Source organism: Enhydra lutris, unplaced genomic scaffold (genome assembly GCF_002288905.1).
Source record: "Enhydra lutris kenyoni isolate GAN:26980312 unplaced genomic scaffold, ASM228890v2 scaffoldscaffold28, whole genome shotgun sequence".
Taxonomy (NCBI): domain Eukaryota; kingdom Metazoa; phylum Chordata; class Mammalia; order Carnivora; family Mustelidae; genus Enhydra; species Enhydra lutris.
The window spans coordinates 27,291,339-27,303,672 of record NW_019154112.1 but is presented as its reverse complement, the minus strand read 5'-3'; the positions used below and the strand labels follow the sequence as shown (position 1 = coordinate 27,303,672).

At 45.4% G+C, this 12,334-nt stretch overlaps 1 protein-coding gene across 1 annotated transcript in view; it reads right to left on the bottom strand.

Annotated features, from left to right (window-relative positions):
- Positions 1-2,959: 2,959 nt before the first annotated feature.
- The window catches only part of LOC111152495 (centromere protein Q), a 32,474-nt gene continuing 23,099 nt past the window's right edge, over positions 2,960-12,334 (bottom strand). The window contains 2 exon segments of the mRNA XM_022510966.1: positions 2,960-3,026; positions 3,028-3,080. Coding sequence (XP_022366674.1) covers positions 2,960-3,026; positions 3,028-3,080 — 120 coding nt within the window.

Sequence of the window (12,334 nt, the reverse complement as noted above, 5' to 3'; positions counted from 1 at the left end):
ATAATTGATTTTTCTCTTAGGTGGCCATGTCTCCTCCTCCAATTTATATTGTGGCCATGTCTTGGAACAAAAGAAAGTAAATTGCCTTTTCTTCAAGGTTTGCGGGTCAAAATGTTTCCAGATATTCAGGATGCATCTTAAAGGAGTACTGGTGTTGGTCAGGGAATTACAGTTGACCATCTATAGGAAGAGATGAAAAGGCATCCCTTAAGTCTCTTCCTTATAACAGATCAGGAAGACCTTTCCTGATCTGATGGCCTGGGCTGTTGATGTGACTGACGACCAAGGCCCCTGTCAATTCTGCGAGGTGCTGGGAGTAGTTGTGCTTACTCAGGCTAGGCCCTACCTCTAGAGACTGACCCTTGCCCTAATCTTTTTTTTCTTTTTTGTCCCCTCGTTTCCTACCCATGGGACGTGAGGGGTACCAATTATGACCTATTAAATCTCCCTGAGTAGTTGACTTCTTTTGACTCGTTGAAAGTTGGCATGATGGAATAACAGAATTGTCCCATCTGGCATAGCCACAAGAAGAGGTTAGTAAAGGCCACCTTTTGGAGGGATATGATGAGGGAACTTGGGGATATGGAAGCCGCCTGGGTAGACATTAGTTTACCAGCCCTGTTTTGCCATTCCTTCCTATATGTGGTGAAGCCAATTTGTGAGGGGGGGGGTCTACCTTAAAGTATAGATAGGGGAATAACAATTTGTCAGGTGTAGTAAAATGGCACCTGCCACCATATGTGAGTACTCCTTCAGGTAGGTAATATAGACCTAGGCTTGTGGGGATTGGATCCTATCCATCATTTATGCAGAAAGAGCACCCACATTTCTTCTCCGTCTATGCACAGAGGAGATGATGCCAGTGGTCTAATATAGGGATTAAAGCGGTGCAGGTTGGGGGTGCTTCCTGATGCACAGCATGGGCCAGGACCCTGAGGAAGCCTTGGTTGCCAGCCCTTCTGGTCAATATAGTAATACACCCTTCCATCTGACCTGGTAGCTGTGGTAAGGAGTATGACTCAGAGATGCCACCACAGGGCAGATGGCAGAGGAGGAAGGCTGTTCCTCATCATGACAGGGAACTGTGTGTGTGATCCCTTGGAGGCTGCCTGAACCATCTGCAAAAGAATGTCCGAGAAAAGAGCAGTAGAGGGGTTTTTCTCTTGATGCCTGGATGGGCATGTAAGGAGCCAGGTCCCTCAGAGAGCCTTCGGGTGTCCTCCAAAGGGTAGTCTTGGTCAGGACACTCCATTGCTGCTCAGTTTTCTCTAGGTCCCTCACATCCAGTGATCTGGCCTGAAATGAGTTCTGAGTCCTCATTGAACTGATATTCCCAACTTATGTTGGGGGATCAATCAGAAAGAAGCCCAGAGAGCCTGTCACGTGAGATTTGAAAATGGCAGGAATGCTAATCCACTCTTACGTGACTGATGTGTGTCCACTGTTTTAACAAAATGGAGAGAGAGAGAGAGAGAGACGCTTCCTGCTACTCAGTTAGATGTCCTTTATGATGGTGGAGATCCTGGATGAACTCCCAAGAAAATATTTCGGGATTTCTTTTCCTTTAATGCCCAAGGTTCTTGGTCATGCCACTACGAAGAATGAAGAGGTAGACCAGACGAAGAGTGGTAACCAGCAAAGCAGAGTTTATTGAGCGATAGTACAAAACTCCCAAAGAGGAAAGAGACCTGAGAGGGTTGCATTGGAGTTTCGAAGTCTAGGGTTTTTTGGTTTTTTTTTTTTTTTAAGATTTTATTTATTTATTTGACAGAGATCACAAGTAGGCCGAGAGGCAGGCAGAGAGAGAGGAGGAAGCAGGCTCCCCACTGAGCAGAGAGCCCGATGTGGGGCTCGATCCCAGGACCCTGGGATCATGACCTGAGCCGAAGGCAGAGGCTTTAACCCACTGAGCCACCCAGGCGCCCCACGAAGTCTAGGGGTTTTTATGAGCACTTTTGCAGAACTATTTTAAGCAACCATATTGTTCTAAGGCATGCTGATCAGGGCTTTGATCACACATCTATCTACCTATTAGGTTAATGTTTATGTGATGATGGCCTTTTTGGGCTAACATATGGGGACTTATGTCTTAACTGCCCCAGCTCATGATAGTGACAGATGCTTTGTTTCATTTTAGAACATCTTGCAGAAGTCATTTCTACAAAGGCTGGAAACAAAATGCTAGTGCAAAATAGGATGTTTGTACTGTTTTGTCTTAGCTGTCCTGTTTCCATGTTTTCTTGTTGGGGCCCTGGCCAGACTACCTAACTGTCTAACTAATTCCTAACATTGTTACAATGAGAAAAGGTTTACAGAAAGGGGTTTTTTGTTTGATTTTTCTTTTAAGGGAATAAATGTGCTTAGGTTCCTTTTAAATGAAAGTATGCTTTGATGACAGTGGAAAATATTCATCATCTACTCAATAATCCAACCAAAGAAATAAAATGTTCATGCTACTCCCAAAGGTAAAGATACCTAGCAAATCTTAATTATGTCACAAAAGGTCTAAAGGGTTATGTAAAAGAATAAAAGCATTTGGGGATTTCTCAAGTTCCAGATGACCAGACAGAAAATACAAGTCATAAACTAAATAATAATGATTGCAAAGAATTGTATTTTTATGTGCTAAGCACTGTACACACTTTCCATATATTGCATTACAGTATCACAGTTCCTCTGCACTAATCAATAAAAGAACTCCATTCAGCCATTTTAAATCATTAGAGAGCAGCTCAGGAAAACCACCAGAGAAACAGCAACAGAAATGTGAGTTGCTAGATTTGACAACAATTAAAAACAGTTTTTAGAACTACATTAGATGCTAATAGATCTGCAGAGGCTAATTTTAAGTGTATGTTGAAAATAAATCCCAAAGAAGCCTCAGCTTCACCAGTATCATCATAGGCTAAGTTTTACAAACTCATAAAATTAAATTAATACAGAACAGACTAAAAAACTCTTAAAGGGCATCCAGTCTCTTATAGGCTTCTTCGATGAAAGTTAACATATTCTTTATCTGGGATGAGATCTAAGTCTCTCAGCAGAGCTTTATGGTTTGGAATTGATGTCAACATTTCTTTCTGTGGGTATAATAGCACAATTAGTTTAAAATTTTTAAAAACTGAGGTATAATTGACATATAACACCATATTAGCTTCAGATATACCATACAATGATGTGATATTTGTGTATACTGCAAAATGACCACCACGGTAAGTCTAGTTAACATCTAGCACCATACATNCAAAATGACCACCACGGTAAGTCTAGTTAACATCTAGCACCATACATAGTTACAAATTTTCTTGTGATGTGAACTGTTAAGATTTACTCTCTTAATGACTTTGAAATATACAAGACAATGTTATTGACTATAGTCACTCTATTCTACATTACATCTCCATGACTGATTTTATAACTCCAAGTTTGTACCTTTTGACCACATTGACCCACATAAATAGTTTTTAACCTTTTATTATGAGAAATGTCAAGTGTATGTTTAGGGAGAATGGTACACTAAACCTTATATACTCATCACCCAATCTCAGTAATCATCAACTCATTCCTATTCTTTCAAATTTGTATTATTCTATTTTACCTCTGTCTATTCCCTTTCCTTTCACTCTAAATGGATTACAGATAGGACTATTTTAAATTATTTTTTAGAAACTTGAAGACTTTCTACCACTCTAAACATTTACACCATTGTTAGGGCCGATTTAATGTTAAAACCTGTTTAAATATTAGGGCCTGCTTAGCCAGAGCGACTTCATATTACCTGGGTAGCCATATTGTTGTTTACATCTAAAGACTTCATTCCGGGAATAAACACCCCAGTAGTTCCTGGTATCGGTTCCGGGTGTCGATTCCGGGAGTAGATGCCTTAACAATAGAAGCCACATAACTTGGGTCTGCTGTTATGCCCTATAAAACCAGCCTGTGAGATCGGGAGGGGGGTCGCCCTCTTTGGAGGTGGCCTTGGCCGGTCAGTCTGACTTCTGATGCCTGGCATAGAAATAAAGCCTTGCCTTAATTTCAATTTGTATCAGTCTCGCTCCTTTGATAACAGACCCCAACATTATGGGGGCTCGTCCGCGATCAAACGACGAGAACTGAGTCAACATCAGAATTTCTGGGAAAAGCCTCAGGAGGTAAGATCTCGATATTTTATTCTGCGGGATCTGGTCTGTCTGTCTGGTTGTGGAGCTCCAGGGTATAGCCCACCGGGGAGAAGCTGGATGCAGCATAGCTCCCCAGGGCTGGAGTGGATGTGGGGATGCCCCATCCCTCCACTGGGAGATTGCCAGGGGGTTCAAGTCCCCCTACGTGGGGAAGGGACCAGACCTGCCGGTGGTTCAAGTCCCCCTAGGCGGTCAGGGGACTGAGAAAATCCCCGCCAGTGGCAGGTTGTGTTTTTGAGTTGGGATTGTATCTTCCACACCCTTAGACTTGATATCTGGTTGAGGAAGGGCCACTGGGTCTGCAGTTGTCTGTGCCTTGTCTTTTGTTGTCTGTTCTGTTGTTTATTGTGAATCAATGGGGCAAACAAGGAGTAAGGGATCTGTGACACCCCCGAGTCTTATTCTCCAGCATTTCAAGGATTTTCAAGGTAAAGCCACCCAGTCAGGTGACAAGGTTTACCCAGGAAAACTAAAAACACTCTGCCAGCTGGAGTGGCCCACTTTCTCCATAGGGTGGCCATCAGAAGGAACGTTTACCTTGACCCAAATCTACCCAGAGTAAGGTCATCGATTTCCATCAAGACCAAATACTGTACATTGTGGCCTGGCAATACCTGGTGGAAGAGCCACCATCATGGCTCAAGTCTCACCTTCCCCCTACTAACAAAACCATTTCTCTCCCTCTACGGCAGGTCAGATCACCAAAACCAGAACAGAAAGATGAGGGGGAACCAAGGAAGACCATCCTGCCTCTGTAGGACATGGAGGACATAGATTCTCCCCCTCCTTATCCGTCCCCTAAACCTGACTCCCAGTCCCAAGATACCCTTACTAGTCCACCTCATACACTGTGGTCAGGATCCACCTATGAGACCACTGAGCAGAAGGCCCTGATCCTTCCCCTTCCCTCTACCCACCTCTGCCGCCCCCTACCCCACTGGCTCCATCGGCCCCGATGCTGCCTCTCCATGAGGTCGCTCCACCGGACAGGAGAGGGCACCCCCACCTAACCTATATCCCTTTCTCCTCTTCTGACATCTATAACTGGAAGGCACAACATAAATCCTTTTCTGCCCACCCTCAGGATTTAATTAGTCTCTTGGAAACTGTCTTTCTACCCACCAGCCTACCTGGGTGGATATTCAGCAGCTCCTTATGGCCCTCTTTAATGCAGAAGAGAGGGATCGCATTATGAGAGAGACCCATAAGGTGATAAGTGAGATACTTGGCAGCAACCTCAATCCCCAGCAAATGGAGGACTACTGCCCAAAGGAACCCCCCGACTGGAACCCAAACTCTGATAAAGGTAGGGAGAGCCTATGTTTCTACAGCTAGGCTCTGCTGGGAGGCCTCCATGCGGCTGCGAGGAGACCTATAAATTTATCCAAAATTCATGTGGTGACTCAAGGTATGAATGAATCTCTGGGGGCTTTTCTAGAAAGGCCTATTGAAGCCTATAAAATGTATAGCCCGATCGACCCTGAGGCGCCCAAAAATCAGAGGGCATTAAATCTTGCCTTTGCCAGTCAGTCAGCCCCAGATATAAGGAAGAAACTTCAGAAAATTGAAGGATTTGAAGGAAAGAATCTGACTGAGTTAGTGGGAATAGCAGAAAAGGTGTTTAACAACAGGGATACACAAGAAGATGAAAAACAGACTAAAAAAATAGCTAAAGTTTTGGCATTACATGAGGCGGGAAGGAGACAGGGAAAAAAAGGTCAGTGGAAAAGAAAAAGGCAGGTAGGAGATAGTCAATGGAAAGAAAAGCCTAAACACAGAGAAAGCAGATGGGAAGGCTTAGATTCAGATCACTGTGCTTACTGCAAGGAAAAAGAACACTGGGCCAGAGAGTGCCCTAAGAAGAAAATGGCAATGCTGGCCACCAAAGACTGAAGGGGCCGTGGTTCGGAGCCCCTCCCTGAACCTTGGGTTAAAATTGAGGTGGAGAGGAAATCAATTGATTTTCCGGTGGACACGGGAGCCCAATTTTCATCATTACTAAAGCCTATGGGAAAACTATCTGGAGAGGAAGTCTGGGTACAAGGGGCAAATGGCACAGAAAGACAGAAATGGACAACAGAAAGGACTTTAAATTTGGCCTTGGGAGTAGTCAAACATTGATTCTTGGTCCTCCCTAATGCCCTGTATAACCTAATGGGAAGAGATCTCCTCCACAAACTATGGGCTGGCATTCAGTTCTCAGAAGGAGACATGACTGTGACTTTGGGACAACCCACTGTGCAGATGCTTGTGGCAACGGTAGGTGAACATCTCCTTTACGAGCCAGTCTCAAAACCAGAGATAAGGGAGGGAAGCTTTCTCCAAACCCTACAGGTCGAATTTCCCGAAGTCTGGGCAGAAGGGAGGCCTCCTGGCCTGGCCAAGGGACAGCCTCCAGTAGTGGTACAGTTAAAAGCAACAGCTACAGCCATTCAAGTCCGGCAGTACTTCCTCCCCTGGGAAGCAAAGGAAGGGATCAGAAAACACATTAACCGCCTCCGAGGAGATGGGATTCTAGTTCCTTGCAAGTCTCCATGGAACATACCTTTACTGCCTGTCAAAAAGGCTGAAACTGGGGAGTATCGGCCTGTTCAGGACTTGCAGGAAGTTAACAAATGGGTTGAAGATATCCATCCGACGGTGCCCAACCCCTATACCCTACTCTCCCTCCTAGGCCCCAAAAGAACTGTGTACACCGTCTTAGATCTCAAGTATGCATTTTTCTGCATGCCTTTGGCAAGGGAGTCTCAACCCCTCTTTGCTTTTGAGTGGTCTGACCCACAGGAAGGGTTCCAGGGCCAGCTCACCTGGACAAGACTTCCCCAAGGATTCAAAAATTCACCCACCATCTTTGACAAGACGCTACATGAGGATTTGTGTGAGTACAGAATCACCAACAGAGTCACTCTGTTACAGTACGTTGATGACTTGCTAATAGCCGCTGAGGACTATGAGTCATGCTTGCAGGGGACAAAAACTCTCTTACAGACTTTGCAGGAAAAAGGGTATCGGGTGTCAGTGAAGAAAGCACAACTTTGTCAGAGCCACACCACTTATTTTGGCTTTGGTCTCCACGAGGGAGTGCGTTCACTGTCTGAGTCCAGGAAACAGGTGATCACAGGATACCCCCGCCCCACCACGACCCGACAAGTGAGGGAGTTTCTTGGGACGGTGGGTTACTGTAGGCTGTGGATACCACGGTTTGTGGAGATTGCCTGACCTCACTACGAACTGATTAAGGGAGGACTCACTATGGTAGAGTGGACAGCTGAGGCAGAAGGAGAATTTCAAAAATTACAAACAGGCTTACTGAGTGCCCCAGCACTGGCCATCCCAGATGTTACCAAGCCCTTCCACTTGTATGTGGATGAAAAGGCAGGTGTGGCCAAAGGGGTTTTGACTCAGACTCTGGGGCCTTGGCAAAGGCCAGTAGCCTATCTTAGCAAGAAACTAGATGCAGTAGCGGCTAGGTTCCCCCCGTGCCTTTGCATAATTGCTGCCACGGCCCTCCTGGTCAAGGATGCAAGTAAATTGACTTTGGGTCAAAATCTCATCTTGACCACCACTCACGCTATTGAAGGCATCCTCCAGACCCCACCAGACCAGTGGATGACAAACGCCCGAGTGACAGGGTATCAAGCCCTCCTCCTCAATGAACCGAAAGTGATTTTCAGGCCCCTGGCGGCGCTAAATCCAGCCACGTTGCTGCCAGAGGAGCTGGCTGACCACCCTCATGACTGCAGGGAGGTCCTAACCCAGATCACAGGAGTAAGGCCTGACCTCAGAGACACTCCCCTCCCGGATGCAGAGAGGATTCTGTTCACAGATGGGAGTAGGTACATGATTGATGGAAAGAGGTATGCAGGGGCTGCAGTGGTTTCTCCTGAACAGGAGCTCTGGAAGATGGCCCTGCCACAGGGAACCTTGGCGCAAAAAGCGGAGCTGATTGCACTCACCAAGGCACTGCAGATGGCCAAGGGTAAGACCACCAACATCTATACAGACAGCAGGTATGCCTTTGCTGCTCTCCATATGCATGGGGCTATTTATAAAGAAAGGGGCCTATTGACAGCAGAAGGAAAAGAAATTAAAAACAGAAAAGAAATATTGGCTCTCCTCCCGGCTATTTGGGACCTGAAAGAGGTGGCTGTTATGCATTGCCCAGGGCACCAAAAGGGGACAGGAAACCAATTAGCAGATCGAACAGCAAAGCAAGCAGCCAGGGAAATGGCTCAAGAACTGTTACACTCCTGGCTCCAGCCCTACCAGAAAAACCAGATTATTCAGAGGGAGATTTAAAATATTTACAAAAATGGACTAAATTAGACTATGAAGGGGATTGGGCTAAGACTAGGGCAGGAAAGTTAATTCTTCCTCAAAGACTAGGAAAAAAATTAGTAAGCCAAATACATCAGGGCACTCATTTAGGGACACACAAGCTTAAGGAGCTCGTGGGTAAACAGTTCCAGGTTTCTAAATTAGGGTGTATGGCACAGGATGTGGTTGACAGATGTGCTCAATGTCAGGCGGTAAATGCAGGAAGAACTAGGATGGGAAGAGGAAAAAGAGAAAGAGGAAGGGAACCAGGAATTTATTGGGAAGTAGATTTTACAGAGATGAAACAGGGAAAGTATGGACACAAGTATATGTTAGTTTTTGTGGATACCTTTTCAGGCTGGGTAAAGGCTTTTTCCGCCAAACATGAAACGGTAGGAATGGTAGCCAAAAAGTTACTAGAGGAAAGAATTCCTAGGTTTCAGTTGCCTCTCACGATCAGGTCAGACAACGGCCCTGCATTTGTGAGTTCAGTCTCACAGGCATTGGCCTTGGCCATGGGCACTAATTGGAAACTACACTGTGCCTACCAGTCCCAGAGCTCCGGACAAGTAGAAAGAATGAACCAGACTCTTAAAGAGACCTTAACAAAGTTAATTCTGGAGACTGACGGTGGATGGGTGGATCTTCTTCCCTTTGCCCTCCTTAGGGTGTGATGTACACCCTATTTAAACAAGGTGACCCCATTTGAAATAATGTTCTGGAGATCCCCCCACCCCGCTCTGCCCTTGGCTACAACAGGTTGCCCTAGCAGAAATGACTGATCAGTCTGTACTCCAGTCACTGCAGGCATTACAGTCTGTCTTAAAAAGAGCCCACGCAGGGATCCGAGCTGCCTACACTGAGATGGAGACAGAGGTGAAGCCGCACCCTTACCAACCCGGGGACTTGGTTTGGATACACTGTCACTGAGTGGAAAACTCGGAGCCCCACTGGAAGGGACCATTCAGGGTCATCCTGACCACCCCCACGACAGTAAAAGTAGAAGGCATCAGGGCCTGGATTCACGCGTGTCACATCAAACGAGCCAAAAGCAAGGACACCACCCCCTCCCCAGAAATGGGAGCCACTGCCAGTGGATCCACCAGCCGTGGACTAAAACTACGACTCAAAAGGGTTTCATGACTTGGTCACTTTTAACCCTGTTCCTACTCAGCAGCAGCCAGGGGACACCTCATCGGCCTAAAACAGCCAAGGTCAATGACACCTCAGGTCAGCTTGTTTTCACCCTCGATCTCTGTGATTTGATGTCAGAAATAAATGTAAAATTGCTCGAGGGTAGCACCCTCTTTGGGATGGGTGGCCGGTATCCAGTTCAGGGATGTGGGGACCAGTCATACGAGTTTCACTTGCAAAGTTACCAATTTTATGCCTGTCCTGCTAACGGGGAACCTAATTGCCAAGGGGCAGGGGAATTCCACTGTGCAGCCTGGGGATGTGAAACAATAGCCCCCTGAACACACCATGACATGTATATTGACCTCGTCCGAGTTAGACCACCAGTCAACCAGGAAAATTGCCAGGTCGGAAAATGCAACCCCATACAGATTACAGTAAAGTCATGGCAGTCGGGGTCATCGGGAAGTGTTAATTGGGAGGCAGGAAAAACTTGGGGTCTAAGACTATATGTATGGGGAAAAGATCCAGGTACAGCCTTCACCATCCAAAAGAAACAAAAACTAGGGAGCCACCCCGGCCGATAGGGCCGAACCCAGTTTTAAATCCTCCCAAGCCACTAAAAACAACCAGACCACCCGCCACCGCAACCTCAAAAGAGACTGTCACAAAAAATAAAAAAGAGAGTGTTGACAATGACTACAACGCTGCCAAAGTTTTACTCCCACTGGTAGATTCAATGTTTAGCTTTTTAAACGCCTCAGACCCCAATATTACTCGAGACTGCTGGCTATGCTTAAACCCTCAGCCCCCATATTATATTGGACTAGGGGCCAATCTTATTGTAGGGACTCAGAAGGGACAGATTAAAAATGAAAGTTCTTATAACTCTTGCGAGTGGGGAAGGGTACCAAGACTAACCTTAGGGGATATAAAAGGAAAGGGACTTTGCCTTGTGACACAAAAAGGAAAACAAACTTCCCCATATAGAGACCTATGTAAGGCCATAATAGTCCCTACTGTCTTCACTAACTTCCTTAAGGCCCCCACCAGATCCTGGTTTGCTTGCAGTTCAGGACTTATGCCATTCCTTAATCTTGCTTTGTTCCAAAACTCTTCCTAGAACGAACTCTGTATAACTGTCCACATTCTTCCCCAGGTAGATTATTATGGAAGACCTGAGGGATTCCAACATCTTACTGCAGGGATAGAACGAACAAAGCATGGGGTTCCCATCCAAATCCCAGCACTAGTTGTGGCAGGAATAGCAGGGTCCACAGCAGTAGGGACCACAGCTTTAATAAAGGAAGAAATAGATTTTGAGGCTCTTGGGTCTCAAGTAGATACTGACCTATGAAAATATAGACAAACTGATTCTTTGAACTCATTAGCTGAAGTAGTACTGCAAAATAGAAGAGGGATTGATATACTATTCCTAGAAAAAGGGGGGCTCTGCATAGCCTTGGGAGAAGAATGCTGCTTCTGGGCAAACCATACTGGAGTCATCAAAAACAGTCTAGCAGTCATTAAAAGGAGACTAGATGAATGCGAGCAACAACGCAAGAACTCCCAGGGATGGTTTGAAAGTTTTTTCAGCTGGTCCCCATGGATGACTTCCCTATTATCAGCAATTGCAGGCCCCCTGGCTTTACTATTACTAATGTTGCTTTTTGGCCCCTGCATTATAAATGCCCTAATGTCATTTGTACAGAAGAGAATTGGTGCGGTAAAAATGTTAGTCCTACAAACTCAATATACAACAAGAGAACATGGGACTGACTGAAAAGCCAAGGAATTGACTAATCTTCAAGAAAAAGGCGGGGGCGGATGTTAGGGCAGATTTAATGTTAAAACCTGTTTAATTATTAGGGCCTGCTTAGCCAGAGCAACTCCGTATTACCTGGGTAGCCATATTGTTGTTTACATCTAAAGACTTCATTCCGGGAATAAACACCCCAGTAGTTCCTGGTATCGGTTCCGGGTGTCGATTCTGGGAGTAGATGCCTTAACAACAGAAGCCACGTAACTTGGGTCTACTGTTATGCCCTATAAAACCAGCCTGTGAGATCGGGATGGGGTCGCCCTCTTTGGAGGTGGCCCTGGCCGGTCAGTCTGACTTCTGAAGCCTGGCATAGAAATAAAGCCTTGCCTTAATTTCAATTTGTATCAGTCTCGCTCCTTTGATAACGGACCCCAACAACCATAACAGCTACTGGGAACCTGTGAAAACAGAGACCAGTATATAGTCTGCTACAAATAACACAACATTATTTCATGAAGAGTTATAGGCCATTGTTATAGGCCATATAGGCATAAACAAACTCAACTATTGGAATTTACTTCCAGAAATCTACCTTGCAGTTATGACCACACAAATATCTAAAGATACATATACAAGCAACACTGAGCATTATTTGTAACTGCAAAAATCATTTATTTCCACCAGTAATTCACGAATTATAGTATGGTACAATGCAATGTTATACAGTTATTGACAAGAATGAGAGATCCACATGAAAGATGCTCACAAAATAAGGTGTTCAAATTATTCTGTCAAGTCAGAAAAATAATGTTGCCTACAAACATATCATAGATTTCATTTGTCTTTTAAAAAAGGAAAAGGAGGGGCACCTGGGTGGCTCAGTGGGTTAAGCCTCTGCCTTCGGCTCAGGTCATGATCTCAGGGTCCTGGGATCGAGCCC